The sequence below is a fragment of the Schistocerca cancellata genome, chromosome 9, assembly GCF_023864275.1.
Source record: "Schistocerca cancellata isolate TAMUIC-IGC-003103 chromosome 9, iqSchCanc2.1, whole genome shotgun sequence".
NCBI classification, from domain to species: Eukaryota; Metazoa; Arthropoda; class Insecta; order Orthoptera; family Acrididae; genus Schistocerca; species Schistocerca cancellata.
In genome coordinates, this window is record NC_064634.1 from 185,731,830 (window position 1) to 185,758,041 (window position 26,212).

Genomic DNA, 26,212 nt, shown 5'->3' on the forward strand with positions numbered 1-26,212 from the left:
GGAAGGTTTACAAATGTGGTGTTACAGAAAAATGCTAAAGATTAGATGGTTATATAGCATGACTAATGAAGAAGTACTGAACAGAATTGACCAAGTAAGGAATTTACCACACAACAATTCCTGAATCATCAAGTAATAGTAAATCAGTCAATGGAGGGATGTGTGGTGGTAAAGTTGTAGAGCGAGATCAGAGAGTGCTCCAGAAACGCTAGGCGCGATGGGAAGTCGGCACAGCCGCAGTATCATCCCGATCCTCATACTACAGCATGATCGCGAAATAACACCATGGGAAGAAGACGTACGAAAATGGGAAAAAAAGCGCAACACACCAGATAAAACGTAGGGAAAAGGGGGGAGAAATCTGGTCCGAGCAGAGCCAAGGCCGCAGGCATACCAAACCAATGCCAACTCTAACCTATGGACTCCAATTCCAGAAGGGAATTCGTGTACTTAAATCTTGGAACCACTTTGACGAAGGAAACCGAGTATGGACGAAAACATACAAGGGTCATCGACTGACATCCAAGACTAGAAGAGTTGGAGGATGTATTTACTGCAAAGGGCCAAAAGGCAGGGGCAGTCCAGCAAAATATGGATCACCTTGAGGAAAGCCCCAATTCTACAAAGGAGGGAGCACTGCGCCTCATTACAGAGTAAAAATTCATGATGAACCTGATATGTCTGATACAATGTCGGAAGATCATGGTAGATTCCCAACAGGAGAGGCGGAGGGACAAACACCATGTAGCAGGAATTCCCGTAATCGCATGAACTATATTAGACTGGGGGTGGTCCTCCCCCCCCCCCTCCAGTTCACCCTACAACTGAACGAAAAGTAATTTGACATAAAGCTGCAAATCCACCCCTGGAGGAGTTGCAGAGGAGGAGGATAGGTGGCTTTTCCGCCCCCCCCCCCCCCCACACCCAATTCAGACGATCAGAAAGCTGACCTGGGATACCCATGTGCATGTTGGACATTCCAAAGGAAATCAGCATAACAAGCCATACAGTCAAGATCAGCGAGCAGGTTATGGATGGTAGAGAACAAGCAATGGTGGGAAGAAAGTGGACAATAGCTTGAAGGTCACTCATCGAGTCTGCACACACAAAACTTGTGTGAAGGAGGACCTTTTCATAAAGCTGAAGGCCCAGAAACGGCCATTAGTTCTGTGCTAAACACCCCACATATGAAGAGATAGCGTATCTGATGTGTTCAACGGATTTAAAGCCATCACTGTAAAAACAGCAGCATCCTAAAACTGTTGTAAGATCAGGCAGATCAACAATGGAACACCATCAGAGCCATGGAGGCTTTTGGACCATGGAGGAGATCCATCTGGATGTGAGGGTGAATAACTAATCAAGGGGTGTGTTTGAGGGAGACTGTGGAGAACAGAACAAAAAAGGAACGATGGAGTCACAGTTTAGAGAAGAAAGGTGGCACCCTGCTGGTAATCCCACATAAGGATGGGCAGGAGAAAGGTGATGAGCCAAAGCCATGAAAAGAATAGCAAACAACAGGTGGCCAGGGAAAGAGCGGATAAGAAGGAAGGGGTGGGATGGGGAGGAGGGTCCAAGCATCAACCAGAAGACTGTCAACAGGGCTAGTGTGAAAGGTACTTCAGGCCAAATCGATACCACAATGGTGGACCATGTAAAACAGTGGCTGTGTGGAAGGGGCAGCTAAGCCATAAACTACTGTAGTCCAAACAAGACAGACCTATGGCCCAGCAAAAGTAAAGAAGAGTCAAACACTTCGTGGCCCAAGACATGTGGGGAAGGAAGTGAAGAACATTGAGTTTATGGGAACAGCCAATATACAGATGGCAGATATGAGGCAACCAAATAAGCTTGTTGTCAAGGAGAAGACCCGAGAAATGGAACAGGGTGACCATGGTTGGGCACTGAGTATCAAGGTAGAGCTCCAGGTCTAGGTGGATTGTAGCATGTGACAAAAATGCATCACCTGCTACTAAAGGGGAGAGTGTGGAGGAGAACTGAAAACCATGTGAGAGAGTCCACCTGGAAGTGCGCCAGATGGCGTCCTCGAGCTGTCGCTCCACAGAGGCCACTGAGTGGGAACTAGCCTACATACAAAAATCATCAACACTGAGAAGAGGTGACCGATGGTCTGATGGAGGCCACGTCCATAAATAGCGATGAAGGAAAGGGCCCATAGAAAGCTGAGAATGGTGGCAATCTAAACTTGGAACAACCAGTGGAGCAAGAGCTGATGAACAGAAATTGGGAGGGGGTCCTGAAGCCACAGTCATGGAGTGTAAGGAAAATATGATGGCGCTAAGCCACATCGTAGGCCTTACAAAAATCTAAGAAAACTGTGGAAAATGTGGTGATAAGAAAAGGTGTGCTGAAATGCAGTTCGCCACTGAAGAAGATGATAGATTGGAGACAGTGCTCCCAAGAGCTGTACTGGTAAGGAGGCAAAAGGTTCCAAATTCGATGACCTTACAGAACCAGTGAGCCACATCCATTCGAATAACTTGCATGGGATACTGGTCAGAGTGATTAGTTGGTAGGTATAGAGAGACGATGGTTCTTTGCTGGGCTTCAGGATCAGAACCAAAATACTGTCCCTCCATGGAGAGAGGAAAACACCTTGGACTCAAACACAGTTAAGCACCTGCAGAGGCTATTGTCATTGTAGAGGATTGAGGTGTTGAAGCATTTAGTTATGTATGGAATCGAGCCAGAGGCTGAAATGTTGCAACAGAAGGGGGCTGAAAGAAGCTCCCATTCAGAAAGAGGTCTATTGAAAGATTTCGCTTGACAATGGGTAAAACATAAGTGGGAAGCTTCAGCCGGATTGCAGGCTGACACCAATTCCATTGTGTAATGTGTTGCATGGTGTTCCATGAGAACTGATGGATCTGTACAAAGGTCACCTGTGAGACAAAGTCTCAGGGTGGAAGACAGCCATTGGCAACAATGGAGGCTGAAGAGCACAGCCAACACCGTAATAAAAGGACAAAAGAACCTAGGGAGAAGACAAAGCATTCCCAACACACCTGCTTGCTCTCGTTGATTAAGTAACAGGTTCTGGCATGAAGCTATTTAAAAGCAATTAGACTGGTGGAGGATGGGTGCTGCTTAAGGTGTTTGCAGGGCTCGACAAAGATCACAGATGGCGATTTCAATGCCTGTGCTCCACCAAGGGATCAGCTGGGGACGAAAGAGGCCTGCTAAGCACAGGATGGCAAGGACTATAAAACGAATAATCATGTCGGACTTGTCACGGACGGCTTCATCAGTCCAAACTGGCAAGGAGCATTTGAACACGACCTGGAAGGATTACAGAGGCCAATCAGCTCGATGGAAAGTCCAGTGGCGTAACCTGGCCATCGGGAGATGGAGAGGAACGAGAAAATCCGTAGAAAATGGTCGCTGTGACAACGGGCATTTTGCGGAATGCAAGGAAGGGAGAAATGGACGCGAATTCAGTGAAGGTTCAATGGAAGAGAAAGTGCCAAAGGTAGCACTGAAATTGGTAGGGGAACAATTATTAGGAAGGGACAGATGGTGGCCTGCAAGAAACTTGTCTATGAGGAGCCCGATTAGATGAATCAGCACTGCCCCACATGGAGTAATGGGCATTTAAATCCCCAAGAACGGAAGTACGGCTTTACATCACATTAATAAAGAACGACCTTGGCCTTCTCAGGGAGGGAATCCCCCTAAGAGCCAGAATAAAAGTGCTGGTATCGATGTGACGGTCCTTAAGGCCTCTGAAAATATGAGAAACAAAATGAAATAATCAAAGTCGTCAAGATGGTCACAGGCACGAAAGGCCTCATTTTGGGCTGCAGAAGAAGTTCTGATCAACAGCGAACCCGGCTAGATCTCACTCAGAGAATCAACTTCGTCAAACTTGTCTTCTATAGTCCCCAAGAAAAGTAACGACCTTGTGGCGATGAAAATGTCCCGTTTAGTTCTAGTGAGTGGCTGCATAAGAAGTAGCATGAAAATATCCATTCCCAACTAAAGTGATGTCCGTAGAAGAACCGTTCGTCAATTTTTTTTAGTGTAATGCGTTCATACACAAAGCGTGCGCCATGATAGCACCCATTCTCGTCAGGGGCTTTCTTGTGGGCGTACCCATCCACAGCATAGACTGTCTGGCACGGCGATCATTGCCGTATCGAGGCCCCAGAATGACAAGCAACCACTCCTAGGCATACAACGGAGGTGGTAGTTTAGGTATTAGAAGCACGATGCCTATGTTGTCAAGCGACTCAACCAAAGGGGTCCATTACGACCCCACCACATGGACGGGCTACTGTGCGGCCTATATAAGGTTAAAGCACAACGGAACGAAAGGCATTGAGAAAACGGTGGAAAATGTGCTACGGCCACACGCTAAAGACACTAAGTAAGGTGTTCTTCTCCAGTTGGCTCACAATACGGAGGCAAAATTCAGCAGATGAGTTCAAACGCTAAATGGGGACCGAAAACGCCGAAAAGGAAAGTTGAAGAATGAAAAACAAGAGGAATAAAACCATGAGAGATAGCAGAAACCAGGAGAGTTAGGCCGATGTAATCAAGAACACCGAGAGAGGGAAAGGAGCGAGGACAGGAAGCGGGCGGTACGTTGAAGGGAATGCAGTCCGGGAAGGAAGAAAAGACCGCAATAGCTTGGGGCTCTGTGTGCGCCACGCACAAACTCATGAAAGAGCTGAATGCCGCCTGACGGCGGGGGTGTTGGGGAGGGAGTATGTAGTAGTATAGTGACTGTTAGAAATTTATGCTAAAACTTTCTGAAAGACAATGCAGTAAACATGATGAATGTGATGCAAGCAAGTACTGGCTCTTAAAACATCTGACACCATTACACCTTACACATGGCGTAACAGCCGCGCAGGATTAGCCGAGCGGTCTGAGGCGCTGCAGTCATGGACTGTACCGCTGATCCCGGCGGAGGTTCGAGTCCTCCCTTGGGCATGGGTGTGTGTGTGTTTGTCCTTAGGATAATTTAAGTAGTGTGTAAGCTTAGGGACTGATGACCTTAGCAGTTAAGTCCCATAAGATTTCACACACACACACAAAAAAAATTGGTTCAAATGGCTCTGAGCACTATGCGACTTAACTTCTGTGGTCATCAATCGCCTAGAACTTAGAACTAATTAAATCTAACTAACCTAAGGACATCACACACATCCATGCCCGAGGCAGGATTCGAACCTGCGACCGTAGCGGTCGCTCGGTTCCAGACTGTAGCGCCTAGAAGCGCACGGCCACTCTGGCCGGCCAGATTTCACACACATTTGAACATTTGAACATGGCGTAACAGCGCTGCAATCGCAGTGTGTCAGTTCTACTGAGCTGTTATTTGATGTATTTCTCCGTATATGCGGAAAAATGTTTCTGCGGATTACATAATTGTCACATTACCAAGTGGGTGCAGTTGTCTGTTATATTTAGGATTGTAAAGTTCGGACCGAATGGAGAGAGACATATAGGATGCGTTGAGCACAATACAAGCAATACGTGATACTGCATCGTTAAAGTGTGCCAATCGAAATAATTGTGGCCACCCACTTTTATTTCCGTCTTTGTTTATTTAATCCACTCGGCAATTTAACGGCGAAGATGGTGTGCAGTCCACTCTAAATGTAGTTTTTAGGCGGTTTCCAACATCCCGTTAGGAGAATACTGAGCTGATACATCCCCCGCCTCAGCTTACATGATTCGCAAATATGCGGACAACTTTCGAACACTTCCAGAAGGGATAACACTAGCGATGCAGACAGAATGGGTACATAAATTCTGTCATGGGGTGGGGGATGAATTGTCATAACATAGAATGATCCAACTTAATATAGAGGGTGAACACAAACTGCATCAGAAAATTTCGGAGGTGGTTTAGAGATATTTTCTGAATATTTTGATGCAAGTGACCGACAATCTCCATTGATTCATTACAAAGTAACATTATAATTACGATTTCTTTAATTTGCCACTGCAGTATTACCTTTGTTTTTGTGAAAGTACCTGCACACTAGTGAAGTAGCCTGTAATATGAAATCACCGAAACACAACACAAAGCACAGTGTAACGCTACAAGCGTTAGACGATTAACGTACTTTCAAACGATTCAAATGGCTCTAAGCACTATGGGACTTAACATCTGATTTCATCAGTCCCCTACAACTTAGAACTACTTAAACCTAACTAACCTAAGGACATCACACACATCCATGCCCGAGGCAGGATTCGAACCTGCGACCGTAGCAGCAGCGCGGTTCCGGACTGAAGCGCCTAGAACCGCTAGCTCACGGCGGACGGCTTGACGTACTTTGCGATGTGGTTCCAGCCGCTGCGAAAACAACTCAGGGTACAGTTGTTTCGTCACGCTTCCACCGCATTCAGTGAACTTATACACGTGCTTCCGACGAGATTTTTGTGTGGAGCAAAATATGTGTAGGATCAAATGAACGAGAGTTCTGTCTAAAGAATGAATGTAAAACCTACCTCAGTCAAAATTATGTAGTTACAATCGATAATGAGACCCCTTCCTAAACAAATGCACTCAATAACGAATCAAAAAAGGTTCAAATGGCCCTGAGCACTATGGGACTCAACATCTATGGTCATCAGTCCCCTAGAACTTAGAACTACTTAAACCTAACTAACCTAAGGACAGCAGACAACACCCACCCATCACGAGGCAGAGAAAATCCCTGACCCCGCCGGGAATCGAACCCGGGAACCCGGGCGTGGGAAGCGAGAACGCTACCGCACGACCACGAGATGCGGGCATAACGAATCAATAAGCAATGAAAGATGTTCAGTAATAGTAACTATCATAGGCAGTATTCTTATTAGGTTCAAACAGTAGTTATATCACTATATCAGACATGCTTATAGCACGCGGTTGCGGGGCAGCCTAGTGGTCCGAGGCGCCTTGCCACGGTTCGCGCGGCTCCCCCTCGCCCTCCCCCCACCGTCTGAGGTTCGAGTCCTGCTCGGACATTGGTGTTGACTTTAGCGAAAGTTTGTTTGAGTTAGATTAAGTAGTGTGTAGTCCTAGGAACCGATGAGCTCAGCAGTTTGGTCCCATAGGAACTTACCACCACCACCAGCAACAACACGCGGTTACTGCCTCCTCCCCGCCCCCCCCCCCTCCCACGTGTTCGTGTTTTTGTTTAAAAGTGATCAAATTCAATTTGGGTTTATATGAACTGCCCTACACCACAACCTCAGTATACGGTGCAGGAGGTACTTCGTAGCACACTACCATAATTAAAGAAAATTAGAACCATCCAATGAAGGTACAAGCTTTTGCTGCATGTCTAGCAAATTAAAATTTAAGACCCGTCGGCTAGAGGGTAAGCGCTCAAATTCTATTTTTTTCTTTCGAAACTGAACGCCTAGACCCCTCGAAAGTAACACAGTTCTTTTGATTCGACCATACATTTTCTTCCGGCCGTCATGAATGTGTCCTATCGGCAACCTGAGTCGCTTGGAAGTAAATCAAAATATCGATTTTATTTCGTCTTGTAAAGTGTCACGGCATTATACTCAAACAGATTTCACTATAGTCAACACTGACTGCAAAAGGGAAAACATTTAACTAATATATTAATTCTAATAGATACTTATACAGATAGAAGAAATGATCACATATACTGTAAATAGTACCTGAATGTACTCGACATATTATCCGTAAAACCACGTAGTTCCATTAGAAATGGAAACTTATAAAAGCACAGAAACACAATACCCAGGTTAAGCAGGGATACTTGTAGGTGACATTTTTCCTCTTCATTTCCAACGATCATTTTCAGACAGTTTTATTTGAAAAACATTATTAGAATCCTCTGAGTTATTTCTTCTTAATCTACTTACCCTTTTCCTGATCTTCTCCTTCAGTATGGAATCAAGCACCGACATCACTTTCTCAACGCCTGGTGGGCAGTTGATCATATGAATCCCTTTGGGTCGAAGTGGGTATCCTTCCTATGAAAAGAAAGAAAACCATGTATCTTCACGTGTCACGACGATTCAGCATTGTATGTGTACGCTGCAACTAAATTTTCTTCTTTTTCCTGTACATTAGTCTCTTCACATGACTTTTTATAATGGTACACGTACACAGTACGTGAACTTCAGAGAAATTCAGTTACGTGTCTACTGATTGGCAGTCTCTTTCTACATACTGAACATAAACAGCTATATGCTCTGCAATAAATTACGTGAAGAGAATATAATACGAGAATTAGTCAGGTAGAGAGAAATTGAGAACTAAAGATGTACAGCACCTCTAAATACTGAATTTCTTTTCTTTTAAAAACACAGTCGTGTTCAAAAGTGATTGGAGACGACTCATGTCTGACTCTCTGCCGAGTGTAAAATTATCCCGTCCGTGTCAGTAGCACGGAGTGAAAAGCCGTAAATATAGTGGTGTGGAATTAGCTACAGCACTGGTAAAATACCTTATCATACAATATGGTATGAAAACGAGGTAATCATTAATTAGGATAATAATGTAAGTACCTTGTGCCACATTTCAAAACCAAGTATTGGGAAAATTTTCGTTTTACACTGTCCAGAGGTGCTTCATCACAGAAGTGAAATGTATAGAGACTTAGCTCAGTTCACAAAGCAACTACGGGTATAAATGTTGGATGCAGTGGCCGTCTGACTGATCAATGTTCGCAGTCACGCACAGTATGGAGCGAGCAACAGCCAGAAAGTCAATTCAGTAAGGAGGAGTAGTAACTATAGTCCGTCCCACCAGCAGGCGGAAAATCTAATCGATAAGTCAAAAGATTATTTAATTTGTATACTTTAAAGAAATAATCTCATGTTTTTCACTGAGTTAGTGTCAAAACTGCTCCGTAGTACTCACATTGCCTTCAAATTGCTGGTTTTCCACTTGTTATGTTCCTGGATTCCCGTTGAATTGAATATTCGCATTAGTGCAGCTTTCAGTCAAAGAAGATAATAAAAACTGTCAGTTCAAAAATTCGGCTGCTTGAATATTGACGACGCCTTTGGCACAATTGTTTTATTACTCTCCATTGCATGATGTAATTTTAGATTTTTTACTTCTGATGAAGGTATATTTATATATACCGAAACCTTGGTCAAGAATTTTAATAAATTTTTGTCCTGCAACTGTTTTGGCTGTCATCCTTTATCGTGAAGAATTCAGTACATGTCAGTTATAAGCAAGTACAAGCAACCATCGTCAAGATATGTACCCATTCCTGTTAAACTTTCTAATCGTCATGAAATCGTTTAAATTATGTCAATGAACACACCATAAGGTCACATATTAAAATAGACTTTTCTTTTAGTAACTCATTCATTCAGTGTCTCGGTTATACTGCTGAGAGCTCCAGGACTTCCTCTCACGGCTGGGCGCTGTCGAAGTGAACGTATCGCGAGACCTACAGTGCGTGGTTATTTGAAATCCTGGGGAAGACATCAACAGCGGAATTGAAACGTTGGAAGAAAGTAAAATGAAAGACAGCTAGCTTTCCACCTAGATTTCCTTATATGTGTTATATTCCTGTTCAGTTTTTTCGTAGAATTATCTTTTTTTTCGTGTACACAGTGTGGTCAGGAAACATTATGAGAAACTTGTGAAGGTGTTGCAGGGTAGGTTGTGCAGAGAAATAATGGTTATGCAAAAAATTGAATACTCTGAGCGTTTTCCGATTTCATTAGTATTGAAACAAGCTGATGAGGCGGATGCGCGCGCAATTTCAAGCTGCCCGCCAGAGACGGTGTGGCCTAATCTGTCTTTCGTTTGGCTTCCTAAAACCGAACATCAATACAAAAATTTGTCACTGGACTATAGTTGGGAGCCAAAGACTGAGCAGTGTAGTGCGCTGTCATTTGCGCAATGAAGATAACTGACACTAATTGTATCTGGCGGACCACATCGATTTGCGACTGCAGCGACCTGATTGGCTAATTAACTCGGAAATAGCGCAGTGTATCAACATTTTTCTTAACAATCATTTCTCAGCACAACCTACCATGCAACACCCTTAACAAGCTTTTCAGAGTATTTCTGACCGCCTTGTATATTAAGTCAAGTTTACGTACAAACCTTTTTGTGGTTCTATCCTCGAAGTTGACAGCCGGTGGACCTGGAGTAATACGTAAATGGAATGCTGAGAGAACAAATAAAATTCATAGATCGAGCAACAACTTAAAGTGAGCGACAGGTGTGATCCAGTGGATATTGTACTGAAATGGTATTTTGGAGTCGCTGAGTTTCCTACTCCTGTCCGAAAATGTTGAGTGGAATTTCCCATGTTAAGCTAAATCACATAAGGCCGGGAATATTACTTTCATAACAAAACTTTTGGTCCATTTCTGATACTTTTATAGAGGAGTTCCTTTCTGTTTCGAAAGACAACAATCTCAGAAGAACCTCACAAAGAATTAAATCTCGTGTACTTAACTTCTGTTCTCTAAAGCAATGAAACAAATTTGAGAACTTCAGTATACCTTTAATTAAAAACATTTGACGTGGCTGGCCATGGATTTCGTAGCTTATTCGCAAGAGTATACGACATTACACAACACTTTTTTATGTTTCTTAGAGATGCTATAAAATATTAATGCTGTAAAGCGTAATACTCGAACATTGCCGACAAATTTTAATATTAGTTTTCTAAGAAAACTACAAGTGAATGTAAAAGTGAACAACAAAAGCTATTATGATACTTTAGAAAAGAATCCTTTGTGAGAGATCGGGATTCGAACTCGTATATTCAATCGCTCACTTAGGCGCAGTCGTATGTCAAGCAGTTGACAGACTTCGATCGCTTGGCAGAATAGTAAGTGTTGGGGTTGCGTTCCTTGGGGAAGGAGACCAGACAGCGAGGTCATCGGCCTCACCGGATTAGGGAAGGACGGGGAAGGAAGACGGCCGTGCCCTTTCAAAGGAACCATCCCGGCATTTATCTGGAGCGATTTAGGGAAATCACGGAAAACCTAAATCGAGATGGCCGGATGCGGGATTGAACCGTCGTTCTCCCGAATAGTGAGGAAATGTAAACAGTGCACGAAGGATGTTGCTTATAAATCACATGTGCGAACAATCATAGAATGCTGTTAAAGCCTTTGCGACCTGTACGAAATAGGACAGCACACAACACCCAGCCATCACGAGGCAGAGAAAATCCCTGACCCCGCCGGGAATCGAACCCGGGAACCCGGGCGTGGGAAGCGAGAACGCTACCGCACGACCACGAGATGCAGGCGATATTGGCCGAATACGAAACAGGGCAGCAATAATGGTCACAGGTTTGTCTGATCAATGGGAGAGCGCTACGATATCGACATTGATTTGATTTCAAGGGCCGACATGATACGCTAATAATTCTTTGCAGCACATGTTAATGTACATGTCCTGTGAATATGAACGTCATATCCGTAGTAGTTCAACGTGTCCTGATTTTCTTCTGAATATGAGTGTATATTCGTAATTAACAAAATTACAAGAAGGGCAGTCAGGCTGTTTATCGCCTCCCTGGTAGCTAAACAAGAAGTGGTTGACTCTTTTTTTCCCTTTTGTACAAAGAGTTATTTGGGACGGTCAAGATACCGGGTGATCAAAAAGTCAGTATAAATTTGAAAACTTAATAAACCATAGAATAATGTAGATAAAGAGGTAAAAATTGACACACATGCTTGGAATGACATGGGGTTTTATTAGAACAAAAAAAAAGTATTGCTAGACGCGTGAAAGATCTCTTGCGTGCGTCGTTTCGTGACGATCGTGTGCTCAGCCGCCACTTTCGTCATGCTTGGCCTCCCAGGTCCCCAGACCTCAGTCCGTGCGATTATTGGCTTTGGGGTTACCTGAAGTCGCAAGTGTATTGTGATCGACCGACATCTCTAGGGATGCTGAAAGACAACATCCGACGCCAATGCCTCACCATAAATCCGGACATTCTTTACAGTGCTGTTCACAACATTATTCCTCGCCTACAGCTATTGTTGAGGAATCAAGGTGGACATATTGTGCACTTCCTGTAAAGAACATCGTCCTTGCATTATCTTACTTTGTTATGCTAATTATTGATATTCAGATCAGATGAAGCGACATCTGTCGGACAGTTTTTGAACTTTTGTATGTTTTTGGTTCTAATAAAACCGCATGTCATTCCAAGCATGTGTGTCAATTTGTACCTCTCTATTTACAGGACAAATGTAAGGATGTAGAGGCTTATCTCACTAGGGGTAAGATAGATACCGCCTACAGGAAAATTAAAGAGACCTTTGGAGAAAAGAGAATTACTTGCATGAATATCAAGAGCTCAGATGGAAACCCAGTTCAATGCAAAGAAGGGAAAGCAGAAAGGTGGAAGGAGTATATAGAGGGTCTATACAAGGGCGACATACTTGAGGACAATATTCTGAAATGGAAGAGAATGTAGATGAAGACGAAAAGGGAGATATATTACTGCGTGAAGAGTTTGAAAGAGCACGGAAAGACCTGAGTCGAAACAAGGCCCGGGAGTAGACAACATTCCAGTAAAACTACTGACGGCCTTGGGAGAGCCAGTCATGACAAAACTCTACCATCTGGTGAGCAAGATGTATGAGACAGGCGAAATACCCTCAGACTTAAAGAAGAATATAATAATTCCAATCCCAAAGAAAGCAGGTGTTGACAGATGTGAAAACTACCGAACAATCTAATAAGCCACAGCTGCAAAATACTAACGCGAATTCTTTACAGACGAATGGAAAAACTAGTAGAAGCCAACCTTGGGGAAGATCAGTTTGGATTCCGTAGAAATATTCGAACACGTGAGGCAATACTGACCTTAAGACTTATCTTAGAAGCTAGATTAAGGAAAGGCAAACCTACGTTCCTAGCATTTGTAGGCTTACAGAAAGCTTTTGACAATGTTGACTGGAATACTCTCTTTCAAATTCTGAAGGTGGCAGGGGTAAAATACAGCGAGCGAAAATCTATTTATAATTTGTACAGAAACCAGATGGCAGTTATAAGAGTCGAGGGACATGAAAGGGAGGCAGCAGTTGGGAAGGGAGTGAGACAGGGTTGTAGCCTCTCCCCAATGTTATTCAATCTGTATATTGAGCAAGCAGTAAAGGAAACAAAAGAAAAATTCGGAGTAGGTATTAAAATCCATGGAGAAAAATAAAAACATTGAGGTTCGCTGATGACATTGTAATTCTGTCAGAGACAGCAAAGGACTTGGAAGAGCAGTTGAACGGAATGGACAGTGTCTTGAAAGCAGGATATAAGACGAACATCAACAAAAGCAAAACGAGGATAATGGAATGTAGTCGAATTAAGTCGGGTGATGCTGAGGGAATTAGATTAGGAAATGAGACACTTAAAGTAGTAAAGGAGTTTTGCTATTTGGGGAGCAAAATAACTGATGATGGTCGAAGTAGAGAGGATATAAAATGTAGGCTGGAAATGGCAAGGAAAACGTTTGTGAAGAAGAGAAATTTGTTAACATCAAGTATAGATTTAAGTGTCAGGAAGTCGTTTCTGAAAGTATTTGTATGGAGTGTAGTCATGTATGGAAGTAAAACATGGACGATAATTAGTTTGGACAAGAAGGGAATAGAAGCTTTCGAAATGTGGTGCTACAGAAGGATGCTGAAGATGAGTTGGGTAGATCACATAACTAATGAGGAGGTATTGAATAGAATTGGGGAGAAGAGGAGTTTGTGGCACAACTTGACAAGAAGAAGGGACCGGTTGGTAGGACAAGTTCTGAGGCATCAAGGGATCACCAATTTAGCATTGGAGGGCAGTGTGGAGGGTAAAAATCGTAGAGGGAGACCAAGAGATGAATACACTAAGCAGATTCAGAAGGACCTAGGTTGCAGTAAGTACTGGGAGATGAAGAAGCTTGCACAGGATAGAGTAGCATGGAGAGCTGCATCAAACCAGTCTCCGGACTGAAGACCACAACAACAACATCTACATTATTCCGTGATTTATTCAGTTTTCAAATTTATATTGACTTTTTGATCACCCGGTAGATGTCCTATTAATATGAACGTCATATCTGTAGTCGCTCAATGTGTTACGTTTTTCTTCTGAAAATGAATGTATATTCGTAACGAACAAAGTTGCAAGAAGAGGAGTCAAGCAGTTTAACGCCTCCCTGGTTGGTAAACAAGAAGTCATTGATTCTTTTTTTCTCTTTTGTATAAAGAGTTGCTTGGAATGGTCAAGATATTTGGGAATCCACTGTAAATGGAAGAGTAGAGGAGAAAGACCGTCGGCGGCAAAGTGTTTGCCGCAGCGCCGCGCACGCACCTGGTAGCAGGTCATGAAGCGCTTGAGCTGCCAGGGCGTCCAGACGGACATGTGCGCCATGGTCATGCCCTGCATGTCCTGGATGGTGACCTCCCCGCAGACGACGGCCGCGTCGTCCTCCCTCAGCGTGGCGTCCGCGCCCATCATGTTCAGCTTGATGCTCTCGTGCAGGGGGACCGCGTTCGGCGGCAGCACCGTGCGCAGGATCGTCACGCGCCGGCCCTCGTCGTCCAGCTGCGGCAGCACCACCACGCTCCTGAAGATGGAAAACGCAGATTCTCAACGTCATGCTATGAGGGCTCCTTTTTTTTTTCAATCTCCGTGTCAGTCATTTAATTTATTTGCTCATGCGACCCAGAGAATATTAGATACAGGCTTGCAGGTAGATGCCATTTTCCTTGACTTCCGGAAGGCGTTCGATACAGTTCCGCACTGTCGCCTGATAAACAAAGTAAGAGCCTAGGGAATATCAGACCAGCTGTGTGGCTGGATTGAAGAGTTTTTAGCACACAGAACACAGCATGTTGTTCTCAACGGAGAGACGTCTACAGACGTCGAAAGTAAAGTATTGACTTGGCAGAAAATCCTAAGAAATTTTGATCTTATGTCAAAGCAGTAGGTGGATCAAAACAAAATGTCCAGATACTCTGTAACCAAAATGGTACTGAAACAGAGGATGACAGACTAAAGGCCGAAATACTAAATGTCTTTTTCCAAAGCTGTTTCACAGCGGAAGACTGCACTGTAGTTCCTTCTCTAGATTGTCGCACAGATGACAAAATGGTAGATATCGAAATAGATGACAGAGGGATAGAGAAACAATTAAAATCGCTCAAAAGAGGAAAGGCTGCTGGACCTGATGAAATACCAGTTCGATTTTACACAGTGGTGTACCGTAGGTCTCTAGAAGAGCGTAGCGTTCCAAAGGATTGGGAAAGGGCACAGGTCATCCCCGTTTTCGAGAAGGGACGTCAAACTGATATGCAGAACTATAGACCTATATCTCGAACGTCGATCAGTTGTAGAATTTTGGAACACGTTTTATGGTCGAGTATAATGACTTTTCTGGAGACTTGAAATCTACTCTGTAGGCATCAGCATGGATTTCGAAAAAGACGATCGTGTGAAACCCAGCTCGCGCTATTCGTCCACGAGACTCAGAGGGCCATAGACACGGGTTCCCAGGTAGATGCTGTGTTTCTTGACTTCCGCAAGGCGTTCGATACAGTTCCCCACAGTCGTTTAATGAACAAAGTAAGAGCATATGGACTATCAGACCAATTGTGTGATTGGATTGAAGAGTTCCTAGATAACAGAACGCAGCATGTCATTCTCAATGGAGAGAAGTCTTCCGAAGTAAGACTGACTTCAGGTGTGCCGCAGGGGAGTATCGTAGGACCGTTGCTATTCACAATATACATAAATGACCTTGTGGATAACATCGAAAGGTCACTGAGGCTTTTTGCGGATGATGCTGTGGTATATCGACAGTTTGTAACAATGGAAAATTGTACTGAAATGCAGGAGGGTCTGCAGCGAATTGACGCACAGGTAAGGGAATGGCAATTGAATCTCAATGTAGACAAGTGTAATGTGATGCGAATACATAGAAAGAAAGATCCCTTATCATTTAGCTACAATATAGCAGGTAAGCAACTGGAAGCAGTTAATTCCATAAATTATCTGGGAGTAGGCATTAGGAGTGATTTAAAATGGAATGATCATATAAAGTTGATCGTCGGTAAAGCAGATGCCAGACTGATATTCATTGGAAGAATCCTAAGAAAATGCAATCCGAAAACAAAGGAAGTAGGATACAGTACGCTTGTTCGCCCACTGCTTGAATACTGCTCAGCAGTGTGGGATCCGTACCAGATAGGGTTGATAGAAGAAAAAAATGTTTCAAATGGCTCTGAGCACTATGGGACTTAACATCTGTGGTCATCAGTCTCCTAGAACTTAGAACTACTTAAACCTAACTAACCTAAGGACATCACACACATCCATGCCCGAGGCAGGATTCGAACCTGCAACCGCAGCAGTCGCGCGGTTCCGGACTGAGCGCCTAGAGGTTGATAGAAGAGATAGGGAAGATCCAACGGAGAACAGCGCGCTTCGTTACAGGATCATTTAGTAATCGCGAAAGAGTTACGGAGATGATAGATAAACTCCAGTGGAAGACTCTGCAGGAGAGACGCTCTGTAGCTCGGTGCGGGCTTTTGTTAAAGTTTCGAGAACATACCTTCACCGAGGAGTCAAGCAGTATATTGCTCCCTCCTACGTATATCTCGCGAAGAAACCATGAGGATAAAATCAGAGACATTAGAGCCCACACAGAGGAATAGAAGGGAGAACCGATAGAGGTACTCAAGGTACCCTCCGCCACACACCGTCATGTGGCTTGCGGAGTATGGATGTAGATGTAGACGTTAAAGTAACCTCTTACGTGCCACAGGGGAGTGTTATGGGACCATTGCTTTTCATGATATGTATAAATGACCTAGTAGATAGTGTCGGAAGTTCCATGCGGCTTTTCGCGGATGATGCTGTAGTATACAGAGTAGTGCAGCATTAGAAAATTGCAGCCAAATGCAGGAAGATCTGCAGCGGATAGACACTTGGTGCATGGAGTGGCACTTGACCCTTAACATAGACAAATGTAACGTATTGCGAATACATGGAAAGAAGGATCCTTTATTGTATGAGCCGGCCGCGGTGGCCGAACGGTTCTAGGCGCTTCAGTCTGGAACCGCGCGACTGCTACGGTCGCAGGTTCAAATCCTGCCTCGGGCATGGATGCCTATGATGTCCTTAGGTTCGTTAGGTTTAAGTAGTTCTAAGTTCTAAGGGACTGATGACATCAGATGTTAATTCCCATAGTGCTCAGAGCCATTTGAACCATTTGAACTTTATTGTATGATTATATGATAGCGGAACAAACACTGGTTGCTGTTACTTCTGTAAAATATCTCGGAGTGTGCGTGCGGAACGATTTGAAGTGGAATGATCATATAAAATTAATTGTTGGTAAGGCGGGTGCCAGGTTGAGATTCATTGGGAGAGTCCTTAGAAAATGTAGTCCATCAACAAAGGAGGTGGCTTACAAAATACTCGTTCGACCTGTACTTGAGTATTGCTCATCAGTGTGGGATCCGTACGAGGTCGGGTTGACAGAGGAGATAGAGAAGGTCCATAGAAGAGCGGCGCGTTTCGTCACAGGGTTATTTGGTAAGCGTGATAGCGTTACGTAGATGTTTGGCAATCTCAAGTGGCAGACTCTGCAAGAGAGGCACCCTGCATCGCGGTGTAGCTTGCTGTTCAGGTTTCGAGAGGGTGCGTTTCTGGATGAGGTATCGAATATATTGCTTCCCCCTACTTATACCTCCCGAGGAGATCACGAATGAAAAATTAGAGAGATTCAAGGGCGCACGGAGGCTTTCCGGCAGTCGTTCTTCCCGCGAACCATACGCGACTGGAACAGGAAAGGGAGGTAGTGACAGTGGCACGCAAAGTGCCCTCCGCCACACACCATTGGGTGGCTTGCGGAGTATAAATGAAGATGTAGTCACAAAATGGAAGCTACAGTGAAAATTATAAATGTTTTGTCAGTAACATTTTGCTACAAGGCAGCCAAGGCCAAATTGCTGCTGCGAAGATCTCAAGGAATTATACGACTTCGCTGTTCATCAGGGCTCAGTTAGAAGCAGGACGTATCACTGAAGACAGTTCTACGTAGTAAAATTGCAGGCCGAATACGTGTCTAGAAACGCCCTGGAGAGTTGTGGGGTATCAACCTGACCTGCTATACTGTCTCACAATCTGGAATGATGATCTTGGTTGCCACTTCTCTTCATAGTAGGATCCCCAATGGCTACTATCCGCGGCACCTTACAGCACAGCGACATGTCGACGATATTCTGCGCCCAATTTTGCTGCCCTTCATGGTAAGCCATCCTGGGCTCGCATTTCAACAACACAGTGCCCGATCGCACATGGCAACAATTTCTACTGCTTGTCTTCGTGTTAGCAAAACCCTGCCTTGAGCGGCAGGATTACCGCATCTCTCCCTAACTGAGAAAGTTTACTGCATTATGTGCAGCACTTTCGAACCAGCTCGGGATTTTGACGGGCCAGATGGGCAGAATTTGGCGCAGTGTCTCTCAGGAGGACGTCTATGAGTCAATGCCAAGCCGAATAACCGTTTGCAACAGGGCCAGAGGTGGACCGACGCCTTATTGACTTGCTCAATTCCTGAAGCTCTTCCTCTTGAAAAAGGTCATCCAGTTTTTCTGAAACTGAAATTATCTTATTGTCTGTACATGTACATCACATCTATCGACTTCCACCCCATTCGAATAATTACTTCTTGGTGATTCTTTTTTTGTCTCAGAGTGGACGACGTGTGATAAAAAAAGTAACGGCAACTTTTCAATTTCGCTGGCTTCATATACCCGACTTTCCAAACTTTTTTTATCTTGTTGGTACACACGTTCTTAGTGTACGTTTATATTTTCAGAAGTTCTGAATATCTAGTTTAATGCTGACAATCGAAAAGGTTATACATGTTTTCGAAAAGTTGTGGTAAGGTCTTATGGGACCAAACTTCTCACAGGTCATCGGTCCCTAAGCCTACACACTACTCAATCTAACTTACGCTACGGGCAACACGCACACCCACGGGTTACAACCTCCGTCGGGGGGGATCCGCTCGGACAGTGACAAGACGCCTCAAACCGCGCGGTTACCTCGTGGGGCCATCTTTTCGAGCGTTCCGCGAATTTTTACTTACTGAAAAGTTGGCTGAAATAATTTGCATTAAATTTTGATTGAAAAGTGGAATAAAGTGCAGCATCACATTCGAAATGTTGACTGTGGCCTTTGGGAAATCTAATATGAGTAAGACATGAGTTAACGAGTGGCATAAGATTTGAAAGATGACCGAGAAGTCTTTGAAGACGATGACCACCCTGGACGCTCTAGCACATCAGTTACTCACAATGTGGAAGAAGTAAAGATAATTATTCTGCAGAATTGTAGAATTTTAATCAGAGAGACTGCTGATGATGTCGTTATATTCTTTGGCTCCTACCAAGCAATTTTTTCCGATGTTCATAAACTGTTGAATTTAGACCAAAACCAACGTCGCGCAGACATCGCTCAGGAATTGCTGATCGAAGTCGATAACGATCCAGCACTTCTAAAGAAGGTTAGAACAGATGACGAGAGACGGGTGTGCGGGTATGGCGTCAAAACCAAGGTCCAATGCCACAATGTAAACTGCCTGAAGAGCCAAGCCCGAAAAAGTTCGACAAGTTCTATCACATGCGAAGGCTTTCCTCACTGCTTTCTTCGATTACAATGGGAGTGAGTTACTGTCTTATGGTCAATAACGAGTACTACCCGGAAGTTATACGCGGCTTGCGTGAAGCTGTCCGAAGGAAATAATCAGAATTGTGGCATAACCACTCGTGGAAATTGCAACACGATAACGCTACCGTTCACAACTCAGCGGTTGTTCGTAATATTTTGGCAAAAAGAAAAACAACCATTATGATGCCTCAGTGACCGTATTCGTCGGACACCGCCGCCTGCAACTTCTTTCTACTCCTGAGGCCGAAGAGAATCCAACACTGATGAAATGAAAAAAAAAAAAAATTTGCTGAAGGATCTGAACACCATAACGAAAAGTGAGCTCTAGGAAAGTTTCCAAGATTGGAAAAAGCGCTGGGGCAAGTATATGATATCTGTGGTGGATTACTTTGAGGGGGCGAAGTTGATGTTGATGAATACATAAAGATACTTTAAGTAAAACAAAAAATTCTCTTTACTTTCTTATCACACCTCGTATTTATTACCCTATACTTTTGAAATGATTATGATATTCGACAACTGACAGAAGACGCGCAGGGAGCTTACATGTATAATTCTTTCTTTTAGTGGTCCTGTGTCGACAGTTCGGTATAATGTAGAACGTTGTTATGTTGCCCGCTCCACCTGCTGTTAGCTATGCTTGTACCAGGTGGTCGGCGTAGTGTTTCAGGTTGCTCGTTCTATTGCAGAGCCGGCCGCGGTGGTCTCGCGGTTCTAGGCGCGCAGTCCGGAACCGCAGGTCGCAGGTTCGAATACTGCCTCGGGCATGGATGTGTGTGATGTCATTAGGTTAGTTAGGTTTAAGTAGTTCTAAGTTGTAGGGGACTGATGACCACAGCTGTTAAGTCCCATAGTGCTCAGAGGTATTTGAACCATTTTTTTCTATTGCAGAATGTATCTTTTAGCGTTATGTGGGAGAGTAAAATTTTCAGTCTTGACACATGGACGCCACTGCCACTTTGTGAGAATTAATTACAAAGAATCTCCCTTGTGAGTTTCATATCAGTCATTATGTGTTTGTTTTAGCAGCTTTTTGCCCACTTCGTGTCTTGTTGAAGAACAGGTCATCTGAAGATGTTCGTTTGGGAGAAAACCGGTTGTGGTGTAATAAAGGGACCTGAGACACCACTGTAGCGTAAAGAAGTGATGGGTAAAGTGGGCTACACGCAACGCAGGTATCCACGCTTCTCTCTCTCTCTCTCTCTCTCTCTCTCTCTGTCTGTCTCTCTGTGTGTCTCTGTGTGACTCTACCCACCTGCTCTTACTCATAAGGTTTCCTTGATTCATGTAAGACTCGTGCTGTGTTATTGCTGAAATTGTGTGTATTTGAGTCATGTTCTAGCAAAGGAAAAATCTTACGATCTGATGCCAGGATATGGTGAGCAATAGGATGAGCTGCCTAATTAAATAGATTTTCTATCTTGACGGTCATTGGCAGCCTTCCATCGCGAATATGCCAGTGAAACAGTGACACTCCACTGGGGAAGGTACTGACATTTTTAATTAAAAGTTACATCTTCGTAAGCGCGGAGCCATTTTCGATTTCCTGAGTCTTACATTAAATTATCTTTCCGGATCTGAGGAAACGACAATACTCATGTTGTCAGCATACGTTTGGTATAAACAAATTTTGCCTAATTAGATGCCAGTAAGACAACTCTTAACTGCAAAGAGCGGAGAGCAACTTCGCCTTACCCGGAGTTGAGTATCTTCTGGGCGGTCGGCGAGAAGGGGTCCCTGTTGGTGAAGATCTCTGGCAGAGCAGAACGCAGGGTGTAGTACATGTCCAGCTTCTGTTTGGTCTTCTCCAGCGAGAACTTGCAACCGCGCAGGAACGTCAGCAGCCACTGGTCGTCTGGAAAAACACACGCCATGCCGGGCATAAGGAAACGCTGATGCATGTGGCACGAGAACGAAAGCTGCGTGCCACTAGCAAGGTCGAGTTGAGGACAGCTGTCCGATATAAGAAGACGAAAGAAATATTGCAACTTGATTATTTGATACATATCGGTCTTAAAACTAACCCTTTCGTCACGGCAGTCTGCTCCGCTGCAGTGGCGCCACTGATTCGTGAAATCGTGCCGCGAAATGTGCACATTGCCCGTCAGTAAGCTGATGTGCAGGTTACGTTATTTAAGTGTTACATAACAATATATATGGAGATTTTATCAGTATTATAAATAAAAATGCAATTTAGAATCATTCAAAATATTCTTAATAACGTAATTCAGTATGATAAATTTGAAAACAAGGGTCAACACAAAAACTCACATTACAGTTTTTACACTTATACTTAGGTTATGGTCTTCTGTCGTATGCACTGCAAACAGCACACCTTCTATTTCGGTTTCTTCTTACCGGTTTGCAGGCCGAAGGAAATTGTCTTTCTGTTAATCTCAGTGGATGATTGTTGATGTTGAATGTTGACGTTTTATACTTCGATGATATTTTTCCAGTATTTCCCTAATTAAATGCAACTGAAATTTTTCCATGGATACCGGTTCTTTCCTCTTGTGTTTATAAAGACAACAGGTATTCCGCACACAAATGTACAACACGCGAAAGAAATATCTGCGATGCCATTTCAGATATTTGCGTGTTAACTCCACAGTGCTCATAACCATGTCAGCTTTATCAGCTGCACCCACTGTATTATTGTAATCCTATACGCATATAGGTTTCTGGATAACTTTTTTCCCATCGTGCTTAGTTACTGTATCAAATTCATCCGAGTACATGGTAGAAAGCATATAGACCTCTTTTCTATCCATCCACTTTATGAGTATTAAATTTTAGCATGATGGAGAGGTTGCCTGTCCTCTTTTTAATCGTTCATAAATTTTACGCATTCCCTTCATTCTCTTTCTTACGGTCCCGCACGCATTTCTGCAGTTATTGTGTAGCTGTCTAAATAAAGCTGGACTGGAATACCAATTATCTACGTTAACGGTATGGCCGTTTCCTAAATAGGGGCTCGTAAGTGCTTCAACTATTGCTCCCGACTTTCTAATATCCTTATTTTTGGTATCAGCCAGGGTAGATGATCCGGCATAAGCAATTAAATCTTGTACAAGTCCTGTCTCACAGTCACAGGGAACAAAAGATTTTATCTAAATCTGTTTCTTTTTGACGGGATGTATTGTTCGAAAGACAGCCGCCCTTTATATAACAGTAAGTTCTCGTCTATGCACGGCTTTTGCAATGGTTGAAATGACTGCCTAAAGATTTTTCGTAATAAATCAATGACGTTCCGTATTTTGTACAAATGATCATTGGTAGAATCGACATAATGGTTGAAATGTAGCATTCGTAATAATTTGAAATAGCAGCCTCTAGCCATTGAGTCTCCAAAAATATCTCTACACAGAAGTTTGTCTTTCCTCCAATATTCTACTAAAGATAATTTCTTGTTGCGCGTCATTAAAAATGATAGGAGAAAAAAAACAATGCAGTTCGGCTACTCTACTTTCCTTTGAATTGTTTATGTTACTATTATATTTCCGAGACCAATAGTGATTTGCTTTATTTGCAATTAACTCTACGAGATTTTTAGAGACGAAAAGCTGAAAGTAATCTAAGATTTTCGCTGATCTAGTTATGTTTACTTTAATCGCTGAACTTTCTGACGCAAACTTATGTACTTCAGGTATGAATATTGTTGACGCCCATATTTAAAGGCCACTGTTAATGGGTTCAATATCCCCCGCTTTTGATGCTGAAGTACTACATACAGCTCTTCTTTTCTTTGCTTTTTTAGGTGATGTAACAATATGTTAATTTTCATTATCCGAATATTTTCTGAATAAGTGAGTCCGTTAACGAACAGAATTCGCTTTGAACTCCTCTGTAGGCAGGTAAAATACTTTATAAAACAAACTAAACATAGCTACAAATACAATATTCAAGTGAATTTTACGAACCTTGAAAAAGTTAATAACTTTTTTCCAGTGTCCAATAATACTTGAAAAAAGACGTACGCTGACGGCGTCTATATACGTTGCTCGTACACACGCATCAGCGACTGCATGCCGGCAGACTGTGGCGCTTGTAAACACAGGTCAGCGCGTGGATCTCGGCTAAATACGGCGGTCGTAATGAAAGGGCTAAAGAAATTGCAAAAAGGTAAGAAATGAAGAAGATGGGACCTGGATGAGTTCAAAGAACCAGAGGTTGTTGACAGTTTCAGAGGGAGCATTAACGAAGGGTTGAGAAGAAGAGAGGAAAGAAATACAGTGGCAGCGTGGGATTAGCCGAGCGGTTTAGGACGCTGCAGTCATGGACTGTGCGGCTGGCCGCGGCGGAGGTTCGAGTCCTCCCTCGGGCATGGGTGTGTGTGTTTGTCCTTAGGATAATTTCGGTTAAGTAGTGTGTAAGCTTAGGGACTAATGATCTTAGCACTTAAGCCCCATAAGATTTCACACACATTTGAACATTTGAAATACGGTGGAACGAATGGTTAGCTTTGAGAGACGAAATAGTGAAGGCAGCTGAGGATTAAATAGGTAAAACGAAGAGCCTAATAGAAATCCCATGGTGACACAGGAGGTATTGAAATTATGTGATGAAAGAAGAAACTACAAAAATGCAGCAAATGATGCATGCCAAAGGGAATACAAACGTCTAAAAAATGAGACTGACACGGAATGCCAAACTTCTAAGCAGGAATGGCTAGAGGACAACTATGAGGATTTAGAAGCATATATTACTGTGGGAAAGATAGATACTGCCTACAGGAAAATTAAAGAGGACTATGCAGAAAGGAGAAGCAGTGGTATGAATATGAAGAGCGCAGATGGAAAATCGATCCTAAGCGAAGATGGAAAAGCTGAAAGGTGGAAGAAATTTATGGAGGGTGTATTCAAGGCTGATGAACTTGCAGGCAATATAATGGTAGTGGAAGCGGACGTAGATGAAGATGAGATGGGCGGCATGATACAGCGAAAAGAATTTGACAGAGCTCTGGAATATCTAAGTCGAAACAAGACCCCAGGAGTAGACGACATTTCGTCAGTCCTACTGATAGCCTGACACGTAATGATACATGACTGATATATGACAAAACTGTTCCATCTGGTGTGAAAGATGTATGAGACAGGCGAAATACCCTGAGGCTTCAAGGCGAGTATAATACACTCCTGGAAATGGAAAAAAGAACACATTGACACCGGTGTGTCAGACCCACCATACTTGCTCCGGACACTGCGAGAGGGCTGTACAAGCAATGATCACACACACGGCACAGCGGACACACCAGGAACCGCGGTGTTGGCCGTCGAATGGCGCTAGCTGCGCAGCATTTGTGCACCGCCGCCGTCAGTGTCAGCCAGTTTGCCGTGGCATACGGAGCTCCATCGCAGTCTTTAACACTGGTAGCATGCCGCGACAGCGTGGACGTGAACCGTATGTGCAGTTGACGGACTTTGAGCGAGGGCGTATAGTGGGCATGCGGGAGGCCGGGTGGACGTACCGCCGAATTGCCCAACACGTGGAGCGTGAGGTCTCCACAGTACATCGATGTTGTCGCCAGTGGTCGGCGGAAGGTGCACGTGCCCGTCGACCTGGGACCGGACCGCAGCGACGCACGGATGCACGCCAAGACCGTAGGATCCTACGCAGTGCCGTAGGGGACCGCACCGCCACTTCCCAGCAAATTAGGGACACTGTTGCTCCTGGGGTATCGGCGAGGAGCATTCGCAACCGTCTCCATGAAGCTGGGCTACGGTCCCGCACACCGTTAGGCCGTCTTCCGCTCACGCCCCAACATCGTGCAGCCCGCCTCCAGTGGTGACGCGACAGGCGTGAATGGAGGGACGAATGGAGACGTGTCGTCTTCAGCGATGAGAGTCGCTTCTGCCTTGGTGCCAATGATGGTCGTATGCGTGTTTGGCGCCGTGCAGGTGAGCGCCACAGTCAGGACTGCATACGACCGAGGCACACAGGGCCAACACCCGGCATCATGGTGTGGGGAGCGATCTCCTACACTGGCCGTACACCACTGGTGATCGTCGAGGGGACACTGAATAGTGCACGGTACATCCAAACCGTCATCGAACCCATCATTCTACCATTCCTAGACCGGCAAGGGAACTTGCTGTTCCAACAGGACAATGCACGTCCGCGTGTATCCCGTGCCACCCAACGTGCTCTAGAAGGTGTAAGTCAACTACCCTGGCCAACAAGATCTCCGGATCTGTCCCCCATTGAGCATGTTTGGGACTGGATGAAGCGTCGTCTCACGCGGTCTGCACGTCCAGCACGAACGCTGGTCCAACTGAGGCGCCAGGTGGAAATGGCATGGCAAGCCGTTCCACAGGACTACATCCAGCATGTCTACGATCGTCTCCATGGGAGAATAGCAGCCTGCATTGCTGCGAAAGGTGGATATACACTGTACTAGTGCCGACATTGTGCATGCTCTGTTGCCTGTGTCTATGTGCCTGTGGTTCTGTCAGTGTGATCATGTGATGTATCTGATCCCAGGAATGTGTCAATAAAGTTTCCCCTTCCTGGGACAATGAATTCACGGTGTTCTTATTTCAATTTCCAGGAGTG

At 44.2% G+C, this 26,212-nt stretch overlaps 1 protein-coding gene across 1 annotated transcript in view; it reads right to left on the reverse strand.

Annotated features, from left to right (window-relative positions):
* LOC126101008 (alpha-tocopherol transfer protein-like) overlaps nucleotides 1-26,212 on the reverse strand; it is a 73,392-nt gene that overhangs the window by 4,140 nt on the left and 43,040 nt on the right. Inside the window, exons 3-5 of the mRNA XM_049911674.1 lie at nucleotides 21,356-21,515; nucleotides 14,291-14,546; nucleotides 7,864-7,974 (exon numbers count right to left, since the gene is read on the reverse strand). Coding sequence (XP_049767631.1) covers nucleotides 7,864-7,974; nucleotides 14,291-14,546; nucleotides 21,356-21,515 — 527 coding nt within the window. The remainder of the gene's footprint in view (nucleotides 1-7,863; nucleotides 7,975-14,290; nucleotides 14,547-21,355; nucleotides 21,516-26,212) is intronic.